Raw genomic sequence first — 26,032 nt, 5'->3', positions numbered from 1 at the left:
AATAAATAATATTAGAATAACAATAAATAGTATTAGAATAACAATCTTTAATAAATAATATTAGAATAACAACAAATAGTATTAGAATATCAATCTTTAATAAATAATATTAGAATATTAGAATAACAACAAATAGTATTAGAATAACAATCTTTAATAAATAATATTAGAATAACAAATAGTATTCGAATAACAATCTTTAATAAATAATATCAGTATAACAATAAATAGTATTAGAATAACAATCTTTAATAAATATTAGAATAACAATAAATAGTATTAGAATAACAATCTTTAATAAATACTATTAGAGTGTGACCCTGGGCAAGTCACTTGACCCCCATTACCTAGCCTTTATCACTCTTCTGCCTTGGAGCCAATACACAGTATTGACTCTAAGGCAGAAGGTAAGGGTTTAAAAAACAAAAGAAAAATAAAAATATGGAAAGACCTACCTGATATTCTGAAGACTAAAACTAGCAGAATCAAGAAAGCAAAAAGCCCAGCAACAGAAATATTGTGAAAGAATGACTTGTGCGAGTCCACCTCCAAAGAAAGAATTGATAAATAGAAACAAGCAAGACATAATTTTATAAATACATAAATATTTTTGTCAGTGATGCCTTCTCTAGTGCTAGGAGGGAAGGAGATACATGGGAATTTTAATGTAACAAACAAATAAATTAATCAATTAAAAATTTCAAAAAAAAATACTATTAGAATAACAATAAATAGTATTAGAATAACAATCTTTAATAAATAATATCAGAATAACAACAAATAGTATTAGAATATCAATCTTTAATAAATAATATTAGAATAACAACAAATAGTATTAGAATAACAATATAAATATAAATAATGAAAGAACAAATAAATGCAGAAATGAATATACAAATGAATAATAAATATTTTTATTGAATAACAAATAATATTGAATAAATAACATAATGAAAAATAAGTAAATAAATAATCAATTGAAGAGTTTGCAGATGAGAAAACTGAAATGGTTCAGGGCCACATAGCTAGTTAGTGTCTAAGGCAGAAGTCAAACTAAGGTAATTTTTGTCCCAACACTATTGACTATGCCACCTAACTGCCTCAAAGTCACAAAGACCTGTGTTCAAGTCCTATCTTTGGCACACACTCCCTGAAACCCAGGGAAGTCCCTTTAACCTTTTTGTACTTGAGACATTTCTTTCTGACTGTACATTGCAGAGAAGGTGCCAACATTCATTGATAAAAAGAGTTTCCTCACTTATCTCAATGAAATCACAAGGCTGGTCCCTAAGCCTTTTATTTGGGGAAATTCTGAGCTATTCGAAATGATTCATTATCGAGTTGGGCTTGCCAGCTTCTGTTCAATTGCCTTAGTTTGTTCTTTTCTTAAGAAAGTTTGAGACTTTGGATCAAGTGATTTTCTACAAATGACAATAGCGAGCTACACAAACAAACTGATTCTTATTCACCCAATGTCAAAAGGAATTCAAAATTAACCTCAGAATTTTGATTCTAACATTAGATCTCTATAGTCAACAATTTCAAAGACTCTGTTTGGGTCCATTTTCCCCACAGACCACAGAGCTCAGTCATAATCAACAGAATTGAAAAGCATCTTATTTTATACTGAAATTGAATAGGTAAATAGTTGTATTGGGGGGATAATAAAACAGAACAAAGAATTTGATAGTTGAAAAGAAATTTTACATATCGCCTTGTCATGATCATTTAAAACTAGGCTGTTGCCTTTTCATAATGTAGCATATTGTTTATGTTCTCCAAATAACAGAATTTTACAGATGCTTCCAGGCACCCGATTAGACACGCATGACATTTTCAAATATGTGGTTTGTTTAGCACCTCTCCAAAGGGAGTGTCGAGTGGGTGAAGTGACAAATCGTCAGACACCAACAATTTTCCAAGAAAATGTGTATGGGCGACTTCCATTCCATTCAGGCAGTTCTAGGTGGAAGGAATGTATGAGTAAGAATAATTAATTCCTTTACTTGACTCAATAATAGAAAGAACACCATTTGTCATTCACATGAAGTCTTTAGATACAGCATGTGGTTTATAAAACTGTTGGGGAGGTAACAACATCCTGGGGAGGAGAGGGAAGTGGGAGAAGGCAGGGGGATTAGGAAACACTTTTAGAAAATGAACAAAAACAGTGTTGTTTGGCTCTGTGGAGAGAGCTTTGGAAAGTCAAATCAGGAGCGAACATCTTCATGCCAGAAAAAAATTATTTTCTTAGTCATTACGAGTTTTGATAGTTGAAATCAAAAGTGCTATATAATTTTCTTAGGACCAAAAAGCACACTGAGAACACATTTAGTAAATTCACAGTGGGAGTGGGGGCAGCCAGGAAATAGCCAGAATAGTCTAGATGTTGTTTTTATATCTTTTTGCCATCTAATTGCCATGTAATTTTATTTTAATTTTTTAAATTTAAACTTAAAAAGACCCATACCATCTGCCATATTTCTAAGGCACAAGAGCAGCAAGGGCTAGGCAATGATGTTATATAAATTGCCACGGGTCATATAGTTAGAAGTGTTGGAGATCAGATTTGAACACAGATCCTCCTGACTCCAGGTCTGGCAATCCATTGTGCTCCATCCACTGAGCTGCCATGTAATTTAATGAAAGTGATTTGTTGGTGACAGAGCTTCTAAAAATTATAGGAAGGGACCATGAGACAGAATGGCATGGAATCAGGAAGAGCTGAGTTCAAATCTAAATTCATATGTTTGCCATCAGTGCTACCCTTAGCAAGTCACGTCACTTCTCTGGGACTTGGTTTCCTCCTCTGTAGTAGAGGCATCTACCTCATAAAAATTTTATGAAAGTCACAGTAGATAATGATGATCAAGTATTTTACAAACTCTAAGGTGCTTTATAAATGTGACTTGTTGTTGCTATTATTATTGTAATATAGGTCTAGTGCAATAAGTTACCTCAAAAGTCATCTAGATCACCCTCTTCATTTTATATATGAAAAAAAGCTGAAATTCAAGGAGGTTTCAGGGAGGACTTGCCCAACTTAACACAGGTAGTAAGAAGTACTGGCAGGATGTGGACACAGGTCATTTTTCTCCAGAACTAGAGTACTTTTCACTGCTCCTTTCTAATGAGAATAATAAAAATATATCTTAAAAGTTTAGAGTCATCCTGAAGTCTCAAAGAAGTTTTCAAACATTTCTGAATTGAGAAAAAAATTCCTTTTTTCAAATACTTTATTTTTTCTAATTATATTTAAAATTTTTTTAACATTCAATCTTTAAAATTTTGAGTTCCAATCTCTCTTCTTCCTTCCTTTCCCTCCCCCTTCATTGAGAAGGCAAGCATTTTGAGATAGGTATATATGTGCAATCATGCAAAACATTTCCATATTAGTTATGCTGTAAAAGAAAACACAGACTGAAAAAAAAACAAGAAAAATGGAAAAAAAATTTTAAAAAGTATTCACTGGATAGCATTTTCCATCATGAATCCTTCAGTCTTAGATCACATTGAGACTAGCCAAGTCATTCACAGTTGTACACTATTGGTGTTGCAGTATAAAATATTTTCCTGATTCTCCTCACTTCACTTTGCATCAGTTCATGTAAGTTCTTTCCAGGTTTTTCTTAAAGTGTCTTTATCATCATTTCTTATTAGCACAATAGTATTCCATCACAATCCTATACCACACTTTGCTTGGCCATTCTTCCATTCTTCTATAATAAGTATCTCCTCAATTTCTAATTCTTTGCTATCACAAGAATAAAAAATCAATGTTTTGTCATGAAGGTCCTTTTCCTTTAAAAAGTCATTTTAGGGGGATACAGACCTAGGTCAAAGGGTATGCAGAGTTTCATGGCTTTTTTGTACATAGTTCCAAATTGCTCTCCAGAATGGTGGAATCAGTTCAATATTCCATTTTCCCACATCTCCTCCAACATTTGTAATTTTCCTTTTCTGCCATATTAGCTAATCTGATAAGTGTGATGTGGTACCTCAGACAGGTCTTAATAGGCATTTCTCCTATCAGTACTGATTTAGAGCATTTCTTCATATGACTATAGAGAGCTTTGATTTCTTCATCTTAAAACGGCCAGTTAATATCTTTTGACTATTTATCAATTGGGGAATGACTTGTGTTCTTATTAACTTGATTCAATTCTCTCTCTATATATAGAGAGAGAATTGAATCAATCTCTCTCTATATATATATATATTCAAATCTCGATATATTAGAAAATAGATTTCTTGCTGAATTTCTAACCAGAGTTCACAGAGCTAATGAGGTCACAAACTGTATGGCCAGTCTTAACCAGCTGTCTTATTTCAATGGTCACAGAAGCATCACATCAGAGAGTATGGATGAATCAGTATACCTCAAACACTGTGTTTATTTTTTTCATTTTGGGTCCAGATCAGTGATTTCTAGTACCCCACTATCCATGTAACCATGAGAAAAGTATTTACTCTTCTCAGGTCACTGTTTCCTTATCTGTAAAATAAAAGAGCGCGATTAGATGGTCTTTGAGGTCTCTGATAACTCAATTTATGATTGGTTGACCTTATATTCAGTACAAAAACTCTTTCAAGCACTCTACATGGGCAACTTACCTGGATCATTTAAAGATGGAGAATTGCCAAGGGCACTGCAAAAAAAGTGACTTGTCCAAAGTCATATAGGTTGGATATCAGAGGCAAGTTGGGAATCCAGGCCATCCTGACTCCAAGTTATTTCCCCAACACTATACTTCCTCCATCCATCATTTTTTACTTTTAGATAGCTAAAATAACTTCTCAAAATGACAGCTGACCAATTACAAGATTTTGAAATCTATTGGACATTTTGACAATAAAAGAAGTTTCTTACTCAAGATAGCATTATTTTATTTAAACTATTGATTGTCTAAGATGCCTTATCATGCTGTTTTTAGCTTCTTACCATCTGTGGTTTTCCATTTCTCTTTTTCCTGGCATGTTGGTATGTGTAAAGGGAACCCCCCCCCAAGGTAGTCCAACCTGTGTCCCTGAATTGGATGTCACATGGATGCTCCAAGCATAGAGTCCTAGGGACATGACCTGGAACTAAAGGTTACAAGTCAGGCCAAAAGAAAGGATAAAAAGGGATGTGAGGGGGTGCAATCTCGCTATTTCTTGGATGATGGCAGTGGAGGACCATGTTGGCTAAGAGAGATAGCCATGTGGAGAGACACATGGTTAGAATTAGATTAGAAATAGGCTTTAATCTCAATCTTGAAATTCTCTATTTCAAGTGAATATTAATAAACTCTATGGAAACTAAGAACCAAGAGTTTTTCATTGAATTTTTTTAAACCCTTACCTTCTGTCTTGGAGTCAATACTGTGTATTGGCTCCAAGGCAGAAGAGTGGTAAGGGCTAGGCAATGGGGGTCAAGTGACTTGCCCAAGGTCACACAGCTGGGAAGTGTCTGAGGCCAGATTTGAACCTAGGACTTCCCATCTCTAGGCCTGGCTCTCAATCCACTGAGCCACCCAGCTGCCCCCATTTTCATTGAATTTTAACAGGTATAAGCAGAACAAAACATTAGAAAGGCAAATGACTTTCAAAAAAGTTAAGGACTTTTTATCAATTAAATACCAACCATGATTCCAGAAGATTGATGAAGCAGATATACTAGGAACTTTTACAACAAGTCAAGCTCTTTTCTATACATGAGCTTGCTCCCCCCCCCCCATTTCCTTTTCCCATTACCAATGTATACAGGATCATAGAATTTGCAGTCAGAAGATCCTAGAGATCACCTAGTCCTGACCTCACTTTAGAAATGAGAAAGTCAGGGTCTCCGGAAGTTAAAACAGCTAAAGCTCCTAAAGTTTGTCATGGACTTGTCTAATCAACCAAGCAATCAATCTGATAAAAGTTACTAATTTCTAGCTAAGTGCCTGAAGACACTGTACTAGGCACTAAGGACACAGAGTTCTTCCTCAGTCTCTCAAATACCAGGGCAGTGCATCTTAACTCAACTCTCATCACTCCATTGCTAAATCTGAATAAGGATGCAAAGTATGTCTTTTTCTTTGGGACCAAAAGGAGAGAATCAAATTTAGAAGACTCACCAGTCTACATCTAATATACTTTGAATCACATTTAAAGGAAAACTCAATTTGTCATTTCAAAACTCATCACAAAGTTAGACTGTAATGGGCCAATGAAGGGAGTTTCTTTTCTATAAACTTTGTTTGAATTTCAGGAAAGCAATGAAAGTAATTTGCCTGGGATTGGCAATGGGAAAAGGAAAGGGAAAAAAGCAAGCTCATATATAGAAAGGAACTTGACTTGTTTTAAAAGTTCCTAGTATACCTGCTTCATCAATCTTCTGGAGTCATGGTGTTTAATTGATAAAATTGTTGGGCTCTGGGAAATTCATAGAATCACTAAATATTAGAGCTAGAAAGGATCCCAGAGATCATTTATTCCTACCAATATTGCAAAAGGGTCCTGAACTCTCCACGATTCACTGTCAAGAATTCATCGAGTTTCTGCGTGGAAAATTCCTATGATGGAGCACCCAGTCTCTTGAGGCAACCTAATCCATTTGGGACAGCAACAACAGGAACTCAAATCAAAGATTTATTAAGCACCTAGTGGGTATGTGGTCCTGAGGTATGTGCTACAAATAGAAAGGGAGAAATAAAACCGTCTCTGCCATGATGCAGTTTAGATTACTCCAAGGATCATCTTATTGTTGTCACATCTCTATTGTTGATTCAATTGTAAAACCGAACAATTCTCATCTCTCTTCCATAGGACAGCCTTTTAACTACCCCTGAACAACTACCATGTCCCTGCAAAGTCTTTTCCAAATTGAATATCTCCAATTCTTCCAAATAACCCGAACATGCAAGGGTATCTAATCTTGTTATTTATTGTCTTAATACCTTCTCTATACATTTTGTCAGTGTGTTTCCTAACACATGGCAACCAGAATACAATAATGTATGATCCTTGGGATTTATATTGCTATTCTCTTCTCTCTTGTCCTGAAATTTATTCTTTCATTAAATACTGCTTAAAATTACATTAGGGTTTTTGGCTATCATGTTACGTTGTTGACTCATATTGAGCATACAGTCCACACACACATAAACATGCATGCATGCATGCACACAAACAGCACTAAGATCTCCCACAATTCCTGTATTTGTAGAGATGATTTTTAAAAGAAAATTTAAGCTTTGAATTTTACATTTATCCCTATTGAATTTCATCTTGTTAGAATTGACTCTTTGTTCTAGCATATCAAGTTGTCACACTGTGTACTAGATTTGCAGCTTTTTTGTCAACACAATATTTCATACCATACTCATACCATGCATTCCTTTATCAAAATCATGAATGAATTTTTGAACAGGATGGGATTAAGGACAAATCTCTGGAAGACTTTATTGTGGCACCATTTCTATGTTGCCACGGATCTATTATTGAATACTCTTCAGGTTTGGACATCCAACCAGTCCTAAATCCATCCAGTTGTCCTATCGTCTAACTCACTTGTCTCAATGTTGGTCATCAGGGTATCTATCACAAGAGATTCTGATGAGTGGCTTTGCCAAAACTTAGGGATAAAATATTTGGTACGATTTTCCAATTTACTAACAGTCAAAAAAGAAAGTGTTAGTATGATTAGTTTTACATGACTTATTGTCTATCAGCCCACATTCTGTGGCTATTATATGACATAGAAGGAATTTTATCTGTCTTTTGAAGAGGCAGTATAGTATAAAAGGTAGGATGCTAGATGTAGAGTCAAAAAGACATGGGTTCAAATCTAGCACCAGATAACTTATTGGTTTTTTTATCAAAGGTGAGTCACACAAACTCTGCCTCTGTTTCCTCATCTTAAAGATAAAGGGGTTGGACTTGATGGCCTCCAAGACTTTATCTCTTTTTAATCATCTCTTTTTAAAGTTTTGCAGTTTTTCCATAAATCTAAATCAAGCTCCTTGGCTTATTAATTTGAATATCCTATCATTATCCTTTTGGGTGAGATGAAGACAATATCTGTCTGCTTCTACTCAAGAAGTACCCCTCCAACTTTCTGCTTTTCCTCTTTCAGACTTGGTTTCCTTTGCTATGAAAGACTGGGATGCAGAAGGGCTGGGAAAAAAAGAGGGTGAAATTCTATGGACTGAACTATTTCATTTTAAGGCAAAACTCTTGAAGAGATTTCATGAGTTTATTTGATATAATGGTTGCTGGAGAATTCATCTGGTTATTTATTAAGGGGTAAGGGTAACTCATAAATATCTTTATTCATTTTCCAGGTTTTCCTGTTCAGTTATTTCACAATGGAAGCTATTTGTTTTATGAATGACTTTGTAGTGTGCACATGCCAAAGAGTGATTAGACAATTAATCTCTGACCTATAATAAAATGAGTAAACAACTGATTGCAAAACATGGGACAAAGTTTCATTATACAGACTCATTTATAAGCTGGTTAAGAAGGGTTTGGGATAACAGTGTGTTTTTATTTTTTAAAATATACATATGTAAATGCATAATGAACTATGAAATATGTGAGACAGGATCGTATTTCTCAGGTCCGATAGTTTCATCTTTGAGAAACTCTTCACTTCAGAAGAAAATAGGTCATGGAAATCTCATTACTACCTTTCAACCTGGCCTGCCTTTGAAATCTATAATACAATAATAATTTATTACTAATTATCATCTCTATATAGAGGCTAGAGTTTCAAGGTCAGAATAACAGCAGAGGAGGAAAATAACTGGCTACAAATTTATAAATGGAAGCACCTTAGAGGCCATGAAAATTTATATGAGACATATCAAAAAATCAAAAAGTTAATAAGTTAAATTTGAACCCAGGTCTTCTTGACTTCTAGTCTATCAGTCTGCCTGCTATACCGTGCTGCCTCTTGGAAAGACATAGGTGAAAACCTTTCCTATGTCCCTTAATCACCACATAGTCATTTAACCACTTTATGCCACAAATAATTCTCTAAGAATTGTCATAGACTATTTATTTTGGTTGCGTGTTATCCCATGATAGCATTATTTTTACTGATGAAATAATAGATCTTTCATGTGTTCCTTTGCACATTCATGTATTACCTTTATACAGAAATGTCCCAAAGCTTTATTTCCCTGCATGCTTTATCCATAGAGTTATAGCCCCATATTTCCAACCAAGTACTAGACAACTCCAGATGGGATGTCCATTTGTCAAACTCAGCATGTCCCAAGCTAAATCGATCTTACCCTAAAGACCTGTCCATCTCTCTAACTTCCTTTTACTTTTTCCATACTACAACCTTCTCATTGACCAGAGCTCTTAACCCTTAAATAACCTTTGACTCATCTCTCTACCTTACCAGTCACTTCTAATCAGTTAACAAATGCAATTACAGACTCCTAAACTCATAGAACAGTACAACTAGAAGGCACCCTAGAAATCATTTAATCTGACATCCCAGGAAAGACCCATGGGGCAGTTAGGTAGTCAAATGGATGTAGGGCCAAGCCTAGAATCAGGAAGACTCACCTTCTTGCATTCACATCTAGCCTCAGACACTTACTTGCTGTGTGATCCTGGGAAAGTCACTTAACCCTATTTGCCTCAGTTTCCTCATCTGTAAAATGAGCTGTAGAAGGAAATAGCAAACCACTGCAGTATCTTCATCAAGAAAACCCCAAATGGGATCACAAAGAGTCTGACATAAACTTAGAATGACTGAATAAGGACCAATATAGATTAATTGATTTGCTTAAGATTGCAAAGCAAATAAGTTACCGAGTTAGGACTTCAAATTGAACCTTTATAACTCCCTTGAAGTCTCCTCAATAACATAATTCACATCTATCTTCTTTCTATTCCCTCCTATAATGATCCTACTTATATAGGTCACTTTTTCTTTTCACTTACACTATTATAATAGCTTCCTACCTGGACTTTATTCCTCCAGTCCATTCCCTCCCTAATTGTTCTAATTCACAATTTTTTCATGTAACTTCTACTTAAAAGCCTTCAATGGTTCCCATTTACACAAATAAAAATACATTCCTGACTCTGCTTTTTAAGATTCTATATTTTATTCCAACATAACTTTCCAGCTTTAGCCTTGATTTATCCCCTTTCTTTTCTTTTTTAATTCCTTTTATTTTCTAGCACATTTCTTACCATATTCTTGTTCTGCCCCCTCCCATCTTTATACGTTTGCTAATGCTATCCCACGTCCCATTCCTTGTCCACTCATTCATTAACAGGAATTTATTCTCTCTTCTGTGCAAGACATTATGTTAGATAATGAAGAAATGATAATAAATTTCACATCCTGTCCTCAGGGAGCTTACATTTTACTGGCAAATACAATCTGTGCATAAATAAGCTTGACACAAGGTAGTCCATGGTGGGGTTAAAAAGGAACATCTGGACAAAATAGTCTAGGAGAGTTTGAGTGAGAGAGAGCATTGTTAACTTCAGACCTACCTTTAGGGACTACATCATATGCTACTATCTCAATCAAGAATATTTTTTTCCTACCCTTCTAATTCCTCCTCCCCTCCAGTTTCTATCCCATGGTAATCATAACATTTTGCCTGGACTTCTCCTTTTCAATTGCTGTATTCTATTTAATCTTGTATTCAAAATACTCAAATTGACTTGTGATGTCATTGATCTGGATGGTCCTTCCAATGATTTCAGTCTATCTGATACATATATGTCTTCCTGTTTTGCAAGGCTCTTGTCTATATTATTCCAAAAAGTTTCCTAAGGAGATACACTTGAAGTATCGAGAGCCTTTCTTACTTTCTCTCAATATTGGGACAAATTTTTGCCTGGGGCTGGAATCTTCCTAGAAGCCTTTCTAGTGTGGTAGAAGCTTCCAAAGCTTGTATTCCACATGCATGTTCTTTCAGAACCAAGGGTCATCTTTCCATAATGATAAGCTTTTGGACTAGAATTTTGGGGAGTTTTTCTGATAGAATAACTACTTATTTACACATCTTTCATCTCGATCATGTTGAAAGTTCCTTGAGAGTAGAGCTTGAATCCTGTTTATTTTTATGTTTCTAGGGCACTGTCTTGCCATCAGAGTAAGAGCTTAATAAGTTTTTGTTGACTTGAATCAGCCATTGAACAAAAGATATATGTTTTGTTACTCAGGAAAATGGCTTGTTTACTTTGAAAAACATTCTAGCCTATTTTAATAAAAGTTGTAGGAATATAATTTCATTTTTAAGTCAGTTGGAATAAGCCTCCTGCAGATGAATCATCTATTTCATACCATTCTAATGTTTGGTTTGTTTTGGTAGAGTAGTGACAAAGTACTTTGAGTGGGTTATTGGAAGACAAGAAAATCAGTATTCTAAAATTCCACTCCTTAGATGCTCTTCAGCTTGAGTGTTTTCATCTTTCATGTTTTTAGTTCTATAGTTTAAAAACAAAAATCCTAAAATTATTGTAGCAGAATTTTTTCTTTTCACTGGGGACAAATTCTTCCCTTCACTTTTTAGGTCTTTTAATATTTATCTAAGAAATTATGACTACAGTCATATCTTTCATTTAGAGATATCTGCTTTTCTATCTTGAAAACTTCAACCAAAGTTTGTTCATCATTCATTCATTCACTGATACTTTCATTAATTACAATGACTTTTGAAATCAATATTTATGCCAATAATTGTGCTATGTCCCAAGGAAGATAGGAAGAAGAATAAAAATAATTTTGCCTTATAAAGTGGGCAAAATTTCCAGAAAAATGAGGGGATTTATTGCTGAACTTGACAGCAAAGAGAACTTTTAAATTCCTGGAAGTGCTGATTTGGCAATCTCTTCTTCAAGCACATACTGGGCAAATAATAATAATAATAATAATACCTGGTGCTTAATAAATGTTTACTAAATTGGATTGAATTAATTTTCCCCCTAAAGAACAAATCTCTTCTTTTACCAATTGAAGCAATCTCTTTGAGGCAACATCTAAAACAATGGCATTAGAGTATCTGATAGTGGAGGGTACCATGTCTAGCTCTTGATAACATTTCCTCTGTTTCCTCATGATCCCATCTGCAGTTAAATCCTTAATTTTTCTTCAGCACCAACTGCCTTTTTCTCCTCACTTCACTTCTTTTTCCTCACTTAGATCTGCCTCTTACTAATTGTGTGACCTTGGACAAATCATTCAAACTTTCCAGGCTTCAATTTTGTCATCTGGATGGACTAAATGACTTTTTAGCTTGCTTCCAGATCTCTCTGTGATCCTATGGTCTACTCATATGAAGATATAGAGATTTCAATTTTTTCTTATTAATTGATCATTCACAAAAGCAAATCATTGAATGAGAATTTGAGGTCATGTAGCCCAACCTCCCGAATCCCACCTAAACTGTAAGTCCTTCTCCAAAAAGAGGTTCATAGAGGGACATCTAGGTGACTCAGTTGGTTGAGAGCCTAGTCCAGATATTGGAAATCATGGGTTCAAATCGGACCTCAGACATTTCCTAGCTTTGTGACCCTGGGTAAATTTCTTAACCTCCATTGCTGAATGCTTACAGTTCTTCTGCCCTGGAACTTATACACAGTATTGATTCTAAGATGAAAGGCAAGAATTTTTAAAAATGGGTTCTTGACCTCTTATGGAACTTTAAAACTTTTAAAAAATACCTTTAATCTTTTTATTTATTTATTTATAATTTTGTCCCCATGGTTACATGATTCTTGTTGTCTCCCTCCTCCCTCCCAGAGTTGACAAACAATTCCACTGGGCTACACATATATTATAACTCAAAACCCATTTCCATATTATTAAAATATGTTTTAATATAATTGATTTCCTTTATATTCTATTCTATATATTATCTTATGAACTTAAAAGCATTATTCTAAGAAGGGGTCTATAGGCTAATGAATGAGACTGCCAAGAGGGTCAATAACAGACAAAAAAGTTAAGAACCTTTCTACACTATCCCTGACAAAAATATCATTAAGCCTCTGTGTGAATCCTTTCACTGAAAGGGAGCTCACTTTTACACATGCCTTTTTTGCAAAGTTCTGGTTGTGAGGAAGTTCTCTATAAAAATTTTAATTTCATTCTGGGGGCAACTAGGTGGGGACAGGAAGTCTTGGGTTTAAATCTAGTCTTAGATGTATCCTTGCTGTGTTATCCTGGACAAGTCACTTAACCCCAATTACCTAGCCCTTACCGCTCTTCTGCCTGGAACCAATACATAGCATTGATTCTAAGACAGAAGTTAAGGTATTTTTAATTTTTATTTCATTATTGGTCATTTATACTCACTAACCTTGGTTTCCCCATGTGGAACAATACCTGTTCAACTCTCTCCTTAATCTTCTAGAGAGACAGGGAGGTAGCAAAGTGAATAGAGCAGTGGAACTGGAGACAGCTAGACATAAGATAAAATATGGCCTAAAATGCTTATTACCTGTGTGACCTTGGAGAAGTCACCTCTCATGTCTCAGCTTCTGCAATTATTAAGGTGGAATAATAATAGCATCTGCCTCCCAAGACTTTTTGTCAAAATTAAATGAGATCACATATTTAGTACAGTGCCTGGCACATAGCAGGTGTTTAATAAAATGTTTCTTTGTTTTGCTACTCCCAAATTAGGAGCCTTGGTTTCTGTGTCCTCTCATCTTGGGTTTTACCTACAAAATAAAAGTTGGGTTTCACCTACAGAAATAAAATTTGGATCATTCAAGCTTGAAGGAATTTTGGAGATCATTAAGTCCAGTTCTTATTCTTGTAGGGAAAGTCCACAAGGGAAGAAATTCAGGATGCTTACCTGAGAGAAAAGAAGACTCATGAGCAATTCACCTAAATGTTCTGTGACTTCCTTTATGCGTAATGGGGGATAATCTAATTTGCATTGTCTACCTTACGGGGCAGCCATGAGGTCTGTGATTATAAGTCTTTAAATGGTATATAAATGTAGGCTGTCAGTACTGAACCCTTATGTTCTACTTTTCCAGTCTTCTTACACCTTCTCCCTGACACATGCTCTACAATCCAGTGGCGCACACTTCCCTGTTCTTCCTCATACAAGACACTCAATCTCTGGGGCCATTTTCTCTTTCTGTCCCCCATGCCTGAAATGCTTTCCTTCTCATCTCCTCCTTGGCTTCCTTGAAGGTCCCAACTAGTAGTCTTCCTGCTTTTAGAAGGAAGCTCCTTGGAGGTATGGACATTCTGTACAAGATGGGATTATATATATATATATATATATATATATATATATATATATATATATATATATATACGGAATTGGTGGCCAGGGATGAATATTGAGCTTTGGATAGTTACTGAGATAATTAGTAGAACCATAAGAAAATAGCTTGGCTCAGTCCTAGAGACGGGAGATCCTAGGTTCAAATCTGGCCTCAGCCACTTCCCAGCTGTGTGACCCTGGGCAAGTCACTTGACCCCCATTGCGTAGCCCTTACCACTCTTCTGCCTTGGAGCCAATACACAGTATTGACTCCAAGATGGAAGGTAAGGGTTAAAAAAAAATAGCTTGGCATATCTTTTGCAATAACAATGGATTAGACTATGGCTTCAGAATTGGAAAATAGGAGAAGGAAGTGTAGGCAGGACAATATGGTAGGTATAGACACACTATCAAGATGGCTGATGAAGAGATGGCCAGATCACAGAATGAAGTATGGCTGGACCGGACCAGACCTACAACAGTGGACCATGTGAAAGCATTTACCACTCAGGACAGCTGAGCCCAAGAGTGAGAATTCCAGCTATGGAATAGTTAATCACTCCAGAGGATGGACCTTTGGTTTCAGGCAGCAATGTAGCTGTTACAGAGGAATAAAGTGAGAAAGGAGCTGCTGTTCTATGATGGTAGAAGGAGTTTACATTCTTCCAGTTTCCTATACCAGTAAATTCACAGGTACAATGAAAAAACCCTTTAAACTATTTCAGAGAATTTTACTCCTTTTAAAAAAGAACACATGCATAGGATCACAAGACAGTTCGAAGACTCTTTAGAGATCATGCAGCCTAACCTTCTCATTTTTAAGATGAAGAAGCTAAAGAAGAAAGGAAGCCATTAGTCCAGGTTACTCAGCAAATAAAGCACAACAAACATTTAAAACCATGTCCCCTGTATACAAAGTCAGGGCTCTTTCCATCACAATATGCTGCTCTCACTTCTCTTGTGGCATGGTCCATATAACATATCCTTTCTCCGTATATTTTATTGGAATTTTTTATTTCTCTTTTTAAATTAAAAATAGTGAAATATACTTAACAAAATAAATCCAGTTTATTCTGAAGATCCATTAAAAACAATTTCTTGTGAATGTTTAATGAACATATTATGTTCACAGTAAATAACATTACAAACATCATTTTGGAAAATTTTCATAGTAGTAATCAAGAAAACAATACAAAACCTTTTTTAAAAATTCAAACTAATGGATCTCATTTCACTTTATCTTTTGTTGCAGAGTAAGGCAGGGGAATGACGAAGACTTTCTTTTCACTTCCTATGATTTTTTTTCCATCAGTGGGAGAATAACTGCTATTCTGTTTTTGTTGTTGTTGTTCTTTACAGGTTCTTTATAGATTAAAAGAAAAATTTCAGCTTTCTCTGAGACAAGACAAAGAGAAAAACCAGGAGATCCACCTATCCCCCATCCCATTACAAGCCACCCAATCTGACACAAAGACGGTCAACAGCATGGTCCAGCCTGAGCACGCCCCTAAAGTGGTGAACGTCATAGTGGACCCCCAAGGCCGATGCACTCCTGAAATCAAGCCTGCTATTTCTACCAGTCCATCGCCTTTCAAAATGAAGCCTGTAGGACTTCAGGAGAGGTAAGGGAACGCTTCTAAACCCACTTTCAAGCTTAGTCACAGCCTGATTACAAAGGTGCTGTTGAATTGGACCTGACTGATTGACTTAGTCTGTTAATTCCACCTGGGAATGTTTGTGTTAGTAGCTCGGGATTCAGAAATAATAGTTATTGTCAGGAGAGATGGGTTTTATACACTGGACTCATTGAGCTGTTTCATCACTTGTGATTCTACTGAATTATCAAAGAAGCAAACATTATGGGTGCTCATCTCTTGTATGATCCAGAGAAAATTGGGTCTTTCCGACATCACACTATGGCAGGAATTCACTTTCCTATCTTCCACTTTGCTTTCTTTTGCATTATGGATGACCGACATGATGTCTGAGAATATTGATATTCTTTTCCTCATTGGTTCATCTGTCTTCACAAATCATTTATAAAGATGGGCCACAATTTGAAGCCTCAAAGTGAATTCCAATGACCAGATTGTCCAGTTTCTCATTGAAGCAGGTTGTAATCTGTAATCAAATAAAGGGTTTCAAGAGTTGTTATGGCTCCAGCCCATTCATCACCACCAAAATTTGTCACCTGATCACCACCCTTGTAGTGATGAATACGTTGGCATTTTGCTGGCATTGTGAGCCAGAAGCTGAGGAGATCGGATTTAGCCACCCTTCCATCCTATTCCCTCCACACTATCTGGGACCATTGCCAAAAGACTGCAGTGCACACCTGGGGCCATTGAGGTTAATGTTGTTCAGACCCAAACTGATCTGGGTCCTAGTGGAGGTCCATTTGGGCAAGAGGAGTATAAAAGTCTTTTTGAGATATTGGTGAGGAGCTCCTGAGCCCCCTTGCTGACTGGCTTTTTACCTTTCTCCTACCAGGATTTTTTAGTTTTAATTTTTGAACCACTTTTAAATCACCGGGAGAATTGCTTCTACCTGAGGGAACTAGAAAGCTATTAGTGAAAATAAAAATATTTGTTTAAACCCTCTGGTTCAGAGTGGCCCATTGTATCAGATATAGACCAGTGACCCCCACACTTTTCCTGAGCTTAGTTATTCCAGTCCTTTTATCTGCCCTGTCCTCGATACTTTTCTAGCTTGGTGGGACTTGACTGACACAGCCTTTGACAATGCAGGATCTAATCTTTTTCTTTACCAAAAGAGTTTTTGCAGGGCTAATTAATTAATTAACATCTTCATGGTATTTAATTCATTGTGAAATTTTGCAAAAATAAATTAGTGTATGCAGAAATGTATCTTGTATGAATTTAGGTACAGGGAGGTTACCACTGGGAACTCCCCAAAGCAGAGTTTTCTGTTGAAAGAACTAGGGACTTTTGGAACGAAGATGAAAAGGCTTGGCAATCAGAGGAATAGAGAATCATGGCAGTATTGCCTTCTTCAAACATATTAATAGATATCCAAATAAAGAGCTAGGTGGAACCGTGGATAAAATGGCAGGTTTCAAGTCAGAAAATATCTTCCTGAGTTCAAACATTTGCTAGCTGTATGACCCTAAATAAGTCACTTAATTGTGTTTGCCTCCGTTTCCTCATCTCTAAAGAAGGAAATGGCAAACCCCTCCAGTATTTTTACCAAGAAAACCCCAAATGGGGTCATGAATAAAACAACTAAACAACAAGAAGTCATAATGAAGAAGAAGACATTCTTCACAGGGCAAATCTATTAAGATTCCAAAAAAGGATGAATTCATGAAAGAGTAAGAAAGAACTATCTTTCCGTTGCCACTTATATATCTTCTCTGTACAGTTATTTACATGTTGCCTCCTCCACAAAATAATATGAACTCCTTGAGGGCAGGGACTATCTTTTACCCTTTTTTGTATTCCCAAAACTTAGCATTGTTTCTGGCATATGGCAAGCACTTAATAAAAATGCTTGTTGACTGACTGAGCTATGAAACAATTAGAACTATTTTAAAATTAAATAAACTGCTATAGAAAATAATGAGCTTCCCATTCCTGGAAGAGTTCAGAATTAGACTAGAGGACCACTTGGGAATTCCACAGAGGGATCCCTACTTCAGGGATGGCACAAGGTGACCTTCCAACTCAATGATTTTCTAATTTTTCTCTCCTGGTTTTTGGAGATCTTCACTTTCCCAGTATTGTTTTTTTGACTTGGGTTTTGAGATCAAGTACATAATTCATAAAGCAGATGTTCAATATGGAAACTAGCCCTTGTTTGTATCTCCTGCAATCCCTACCACATAAATAGCACTTTTTCACATACACATTGTCAAATCAAATGATATGCAAACACACAATGTGGTTCAGGACTCTCAGAAGGGCAGAAAATAAATTTGGTCATCCAGAATCTTGTTTTGGTCTATAAACATTACCATTAGGCAGTAAATATACTTAAAAAGTAAAAAGTATAATTAGCCTTCTATCATAATGTATAGCACCTTAAGGTTTACAAAGCACCTTACAAATATCTCATTGTATCCTTGCTATCACTCCGGGGTGGTGGTGAGAGGCGCTCTTTTTATTCCCATTTTATAGATGAGGAAAGAGAGGTTAAAGAAACTTGCTCAATTCAATCAATTCTCATTGAACCATTTACTGTTTCGTTTGGGACCATCTCTGCCATTCTTTCACTTGAAGCTATAAAACTTCTCTTTAGTCATCTGTCTAATAGGGAAGAGAGAACCTTCTTTAAGAGTTACAAGTACTGAGAATTGAAATGTAGGTTCTAGTCCCTGCTGTGGCTCTTATGATCATTGGCAACCACTTAGCCTCTTTGAATCTCAGTTTTTTAAGCTGTAAAATGAAAGTTACTCCAAAAAAGTTTATGAAGCTCATTTTAGTTCCTTGATACCCTAACTATCATTTTAAAAAGATATTGTTTGTTTTCTTTAAAAACATTTGGAAATTTTTTGTGGAAAGAAGACAGTGTGGCATTAGGCATTGAACCTGAACTTGAAGTTGGCTTTGAATCCTGCCTCAAATATTTATTTGTCCTGTGACAGTGAGCAAACTGTTCAATGTCTCAGGGTCTCAGTTTTCCCATCTATATAATGAAGATAATAATAACATCTATCTTGTTTTAACGATTAAATGATCTGATATATATATATATATATACATATATATGGCTTTATGAATCTTAAAGCACTGTATAAATATCAGCTTGAGGATGGGAGGGAGTATAGACCTGTGATGTCATTGATATAGAGAAGTCCCTGTGTGTAAACTCACTCAAACGATGTAGGTCTGCGATTCATCTGTAACTGAACAGTCTTCCAGAATTGTCAGGGCCATTAAATGGCTTTCCCAAGGTCACCCAACTAGCATATGTCAGAGACAGAAGTGGAACAACCCAGGTTTTCTTGTCTACCACACTGGTCTTTACCATTATGCCAGCCAGCTATTATTTTTACTCGGACTGTCATTCAGGTTTAATCTACTTCTAAATGTCAAGTATCAGAGTGTTCAAGATCCACTTTATAATTAAAATGAATGATTGTGGTTGGAGACAGTAAGGATGATACCTCATTTCATCTTTGTAGTATTTGGCATAGTACCTTATATCAAATGAAGAATGAATCAATGAATGAATAAGTGCCATTACGAGTGAAACTTGGGTTGTGTCCAATAAATAAAGAAGGTTCACGCGAAGAAATGCCTTTCCAGCTCAATTCTCCCTTACTCTTCAGCTCTCACTACCATATGTCCTGCCATAAACAGAAACATGGTGGCCTTGAGAGAGAGCAATGCATGGTAGCAAGTGTGATATGGATTGTGAGGACCATTAAGAGTCCAGAAGACTTCTGGGCAGAACATGAAGTCACAAAACTCATTTGTTACTTGTTCCACATCAAGTTAGAGCTCAGTTTCTTCTGTTGCTGTAGTGAAGTAACTATCTATCCTCTTTTGATGGCATGAAATTTTGTTTCTCTTAAAGTTGCTATGAAGCCATAATGGTAGCATCAAGAGTCAAGTGAATTCTGATGGAGTCAGTTATGATTGTGCTACATAAATGTCTCCTATCTCCAAAAGAGATGACAGGCAGATATAAAGAAAAGTCATAGATAAAATACATATGTCTAATTGGGAAAGAAGGGGACACTAAAAAATAAAAAGGAAGGCATAAATAGATTAAAGTTTCAAACATGAATTGAACTTGCTTTGAGGGTTTTAAAAAAAACCCAACAGAACCACGCAGGAATTGATTCCCTTTCCTTTAGATTACCAACTCTGTCAGTTATCAAATGTTTTCCATTCTTCCTCCCAGATGGATTCCCACCTATGGATTCCTCCTATGGATTCCCACCTATGGATTCCTCCTATGGATTCCCACCTTCCATTCCTATTATTCCCCAAGCCTCATACACAAACCCTGCTTTTAAAAATGGAAAGTACTTAATGCCTGTCTGTTTTAGGTGATCTTTAAGAAGCTAGTATATTGTGAGGCTAGAAGGTGTAGTGGATAGAGTACTGGACTTGGAAGAATCATTTTCATGAGTTCAAATCTGGCTTCTAACTTACTAGCTCTGTGACTAGGCAAGTTACTTAACCCAAGTTTCCTCACTGGTAAAATGGCAAACACTCCAGTGCATGTGCCAAGAAGAGCCCAAAATGGGGTCACAAAGTCATACAGGGCTAAAAATGGCTGAACAACTGCAAAGTAGCTATTAAAGAAGAAGAATCATCAGTAAACAGCCATATTTCTATTATTTTCTCAATATTTGCTCTTAAAAACAAAGCCTGAACAAGGACAATATGGGGTATTTTCTTTTTTATATTATTGGGGACATTATAATGAAAGCCAATGGTTCCCTATTTCCTTAACTATCAAATAGAAAGCCCGTTATTTGGCATTTAAAATCTTCACAACATAGCCCTTTTCTATATTCATACTCTTCACACAACTTCCCTCCATTTACTCTATGATCAAGAGCTTTTGGGGAAGGAAGAACCCTTGCTCTTTCTCAAGAATGACATTCCATCTACCATTTTGTGCCTTTAATGTTCTGTCTTCTCATTTCCATATTCAAGAATCACTGGCTTCCTTGAAGCCTCAGTCCAAATGCTACAGGTTGCAGTTCTTTCTTGGCCTCACCAGTTCCTGGATCCTTCCCCTCTTAGATTACTTTCCATAGATTCTCTATCTACCTATCTACATGTCATCTGAACTACTCTAATGTAAGTTCCTTAAGGGCAGGGACTGTTTCTATAGTTCTTGTATCCTCAGTGCTCAGCAACTGAGGATATACGGTACTTGCTTAATACACAGTACATGCTTAATACACAGGCATTTCTTAGTGGTAGCAGTTAGACTCCTGCACACTCTTGTGGACTCCTGATGCCCAAAGTAGCATCATAGGTTTAGAGCTGGAAGACCTTTAAAGCTATCTAGTCCAAATCCTCATTTTTCAGATATGGGGAAAAAATAGAAAGCCAAAGAGATTAAGAGACTTCTTCTGTGTTAAAGAAAATAATCAACAGAAGAGAGAGGATCTGAACCCAGGGCTACCAATTCCGAATTTAGTATTCTTTCTACTTTGCCACAGTGCCTACAGATATTAAATGTGCTCTTCCTTTCCCTCCTTGAGTTATACAGTGGCACACTTTAATTTCATTTTTCAGTTGTGTTGGAAAGCTATGATACACATAGCAAGTATGTAGTCTTAGAGGGATTGAAAAGTAGAACAACCAGAGCGAACTTCCCAGACTTTCGAGGGAAAAAAATCTGAAATAAGAGAAGGATTCAAACAAAAGTTCTTGCCAAGAAAATGTCATAAATTCTGGCACACAAGTTCAAAGTCCCTATTTACCATGGCTTGCTCCTTGAATACTGGAGTCTGTTCTCTGCTCCCCCTAGTGGAGTCACAGCATTGTTCTTGGGTTCCTAATTCCTAACATGCAGGTTCTCCATCATTCACATCAAGTCCTCAACTCATCAGCTGGTGAAAAGATGAGGTAATGCATACAAATGAACGGAGTTGGGAAAATAGGTCCTTATTTGCTAAAGGGAAGCTGACAAACCATTTTTATGACCACCTGGATCCTTGAATAAATTTTAGATTTTGAATGAAAGAAAGAAAAAAGCATTCATTGGCATGGTACTAAGTTCTAGGAGTATAAACATTTGCCACATGAAAGAGAATAGTGAACAGGGAAGGGTGTTGTGGTCTGCTAAGTCACAATGATGATGAGTGAAAAAATAGGACCAGCTCAGTGCTCTTTCCTGAAGCAAAGATCCTGTTCATTTGAAAACAGTTCCTGGAGCTTGGGGTGGAAAAGGTGGGGCAGGGATTGGTTAAGTATGTACCAGGAGGCAGGGTAGCAATATGGCCCCAGGCAGGAGTTCTGGCTCAGAGAAGGTCTGGTATGGAAGGTGGAACAGCAGTGGCAGAATGGATTATGGCTGGGGTGAAGAAGTCTGTTCTCAGGATCACAGAATCCATTTTGGGGTGTGCTAGCATCTGGTTGTACTAGAAAGCTAATCATTACATTTTCAGGATTGGCATTTACACTTTGGAAATGGACAAAGTTGTAAATTGGGACATGCTTGGTTTGTTTTTGTATATTGTTAAGAAAATGATGGAGAAAATATTGATATTGAAAATTAAACTTAAAAAGATGTCCTCTATCTATTCTCCCATCCCAGAGAGCCAATCTTCTACCTGTGTACCCCAGAATGAACCTCAGGCTATGTTGGTGAACCTATGGCATAAGTACTAGCATATGCCAGAGGGGGCTGCTCCCTTCCTCCTTTCCACATGTACCTGAGGACATTTCTCACATCAGTCACCCCTCTGCTCAGCAGCCCAATGGGAGTGCTTTCTTCCTCCCTCATCTGGGATAAAGGGGTGGCTCACATGTGGGATGAAGGTTCAGTTCAGGTACTCGGTGTCTCTAAGTCTCTAAAACGTTCACCATCACTGACTTAGGAAGATATCTAATTTCTTCATTTTTCATCTGAAAAAGGGAGACCCAGAGAAATACTTTGATTACCTAAATCAATCCAAAGATATATGAGTTTTTACTTTGAGTCCACTTTTTATTTTGATTCCACTCCTCTGTGAGGAGAAGGGTAACATATTTCATCACTGGTCCTTTGGAATCATGGTGGGTCATTGAATTGCTCAGAACTCTGTAAATCTTTCAAAGTCATTCTTCTTTACAGAGTTGTTGTCATTATATAAATTATTTTCTCTAATTCTACTTATTTATTTCCTGTAGTTTCTCATTGGAGCTCTTGATCACTAGTGGGTCTGGTACTACTTTAAGATTTCTACTGGAGTAGATAATGTAGGAACTGGGTTGCCTGCTTCTGTTCAATCAGCCATCTGGGCCAAAAGCCTAGAAATGCATTTTGTACATGGAAAGTATGTGCATTTATTTTACTTGATCATGATTATTTGTTACAAGAACATTTTAAAAAAAGAAATCTACTTAAGAGAAATCATAGACTATCAGAGAAAATTTTATTTCAATTAAACTGGGCTTGGATCACATAGGACAATTTCAATTCTAGATCACTGTTTTGTGAAAGCTAGCTAGTTATAGAATATGCTTTATAGATTTTGACAAGGAAGTAGGTGGAGAATATGGGAGAGAGTTACTGGCCAGTTGATGGTGAGGAGATAGAGCAGATGGAGGAAGAAGAGTTTAGAATGGTGGCTGAAAGGAGAAAAGGCTTTGCTGTATTATTTTGACATTTAACATTTTTATTATTGTTCTATCTTTTCATAAAATAGTTAAATCAATGACTTCAGAAAGAGGAAAAACAGAAAATATGATCAACTCTTTTGCTAACAGTAAACATCATTTTGATTTTCCTGAAACTGTTTTTATACTGTATCTTAAACTGTCTGATAGTAGCAATAGGTTTATTTTAATTTTTGATAGGTACCCATGACAGGGTTTTTGAAGCGTTCAAATAAAAAATCTAAAAAGGGGTCTTTTCTTCTTACAAGGCTAAAAATACCACTGAGAGAAGAGAGAAAAATTTTAGAAAGAAGAAGGAAGGAGGGAAGGAGGGAGGGAGGGAAGGAAGGAGGAAGAGAGGGCAGGAGGGAAGCAGTGAATTTAGACTCAAAGGTCCTGGGTTTGGATTTCATCTGTCACTTACACAGCTTACTATGTGACCTTAGGCAAATCACTTAACACCGCTGGCACAATTTCCACTTCAATAAAATAAGAAGATACCTAGCATCTCATTCAATTTTATCAACCTTTTCCAATTCCCATCCCTCTTAGATTCCAACTAATGTGCATAATTTCTTCCAGTTATATAAAAAGAAAATGCTAAATTTTATGTGGTTACTGGTGGGAACATAATGACTATTGAAAAAATGATGATTTTGTAACACAAGTCTATTTCTAGAGAGCATTATGTTTCTGTCTACTAAAAACAACATTTTATTTTTCTTTGTGGATTAAGCAATAGACTTAAAGATAGGATGACCTGAGTTTGAATTCTGTCTTAGACTCTTATTAGCTTAGTGTCCTTGGGCAAATCATTTAACTTTTCTCAGTCTCAGTTTCCTTATCTGTAAATGGTAATAATAATAGGACCCACTTCAAAGGTTGTTGCAAGGATCAAATCAGATATGTAAAAAGCTTTTAGAGATCTTAAAACACTTTTGATAGCTATGATAGCTATTATAAATTCTACAGATTTCATATTTTTAGTAAGAATGATGGTTAATTTAACTATCTTGATGTAGCTATGGCTAGAAATATGGGCATTTTATTCTACAATCTACATATTCAAGTCTGTTGTCGTTTTTATTCATTTTAAGCCATGTCAGTCTCTTCCTGATCCCATTTGGGATTTTCTTGGCAACAATACTAGAATGATTTGCCATTTCCTTCTCCAGCTCATTTTTACAGGTGAGGAAACTGAGGCAAGCAGGGTTAAGTGACTTGTCCAAGGTCACAAACTAATACATAGCTGAGGCCAGAATTGAGTTCAAGAAGATGAGTTTTTCTGACTCCAGACTGGTAGTCTATCTACTATGCCACCTAGCTGCCCAGATTCAAATCTAACAACCATTTATTAAATGTTTCCTACATTCAAGAGAGACTACCTAACCTACTGAATAGAGAAGGGAAAGTCAAAATAACTTGGATTCTTTTCCCACCTCTGACACATATGCCAAGTCAGTACCTCCAGGCAACCCTCTAAAAGTTACAGCCTAATTGCCCATTTGAATGGGCAGCGGGAGCTTTCTCACCCGGGATTTCCCTACATGGGTAAAAGCCCTGGACCCTCTTCCTTGTACCAGTCCCCCACACAAAGCGAGGCAGGGAGCGGGCAGGGATCAGCCATTGCTAGATAGAAATCAGTCCCTTCTTAATGGAATTTCACATATTTTCTGGGGAAGAATATAAACGTGTCATCAACCTTAACCAACCCACTGAAAAACCTAAGTGAAGCTGTGAAACCTTGGAAGGATTTTATTCAGGCCAAACGTGGAGTCCAATTCCCAGAGCGCCCTTGGCTGCCTGCCGCCGGTGACAGTCTGAGTCAGCATTTTGTACACTTGTACCAAGAGCTCGGGTCCTGGGGGCTGAGCGGTTTTCACTTGGATGAATGGTCGGCCAGCGGGGATGGTCTCGAGGATGTCAAGGTACAAAGTGTGCCTCTTTCACTGAATGCCTCCTCATTGCCGTCAAGGACGATTCGTGCCACTGTCCGCAGAGGTCTCCGCATCATGGTACAATACATCTGTCGCAGTGCTAGCTAGTTAATCAGCCCGAAGAAAGATGGATCAACCCCGGTAGGTGACTAAGAGATGGGCTTTGACCTACAGGAAATCATTTCGAAACTAGGGTCTTCTTCCCTGGCAGTATTTTATAAGCATCTCCTGATTTATTGTAGACAATTTTAAAGTAGTTTCCATAAGAAATCATTTGTCATTCTCTGTGCTTCATTTAAATTGAGCTAGGAATGCTTCCCTTGCCCGGCAAAGTTCTTCTTGAATAATGTAGGAAGAGTGCCACCTAGTGGCTGCACTGGTCTGGAACGGCACAGCAGCTCATGGCTATTTTTGAGTGGGAAATGAGTTCTGATGGCTTCTTATGAAAATCTTATAATCTTTGTGTTCTCCGTAGGGGAAGCATTATATCTTTTGACATATCTTGCAGGCAGATGGCTTTATTAGCGATAAAATTGCTGCAGGGGTTGTGATATAAATCATGGAACATTAAAGG

General features: G+C 36.7%; 1 protein-coding gene across 2 annotated transcripts in view; it reads left to right on the top strand.

The window, feature by feature from the left end:
• PTPRR (protein tyrosine phosphatase receptor type R) overlaps window positions 1-26,032 on the top strand; it is a 361,573-nt gene that overhangs the window by 192,988 nt on the left and 142,553 nt on the right. For both annotated transcript variants that reach the window (XM_007503044.3, XM_007503046.3), the window contains one exon: window positions 15,591-15,853. In XM_007503044.3, the coding sequence (XP_007503106.1) occupies window positions 15,591-15,853 (263 nt within the window). The remainder of the gene's footprint in view (window positions 1-15,590; window positions 15,854-26,032) is intronic.

Source organism: Monodelphis domestica, chromosome 5, assembly GCF_027887165.1.
Source record: "Monodelphis domestica isolate mMonDom1 chromosome 5, mMonDom1.pri, whole genome shotgun sequence".
Classification (NCBI taxonomy): domain Eukaryota; kingdom Metazoa; phylum Chordata; class Mammalia; order Didelphimorphia; family Didelphidae; genus Monodelphis; species Monodelphis domestica.
Note: the sequence above shows the minus strand (reverse complement) of the source record. Positions and strands in the feature narration are given on the sequence as shown.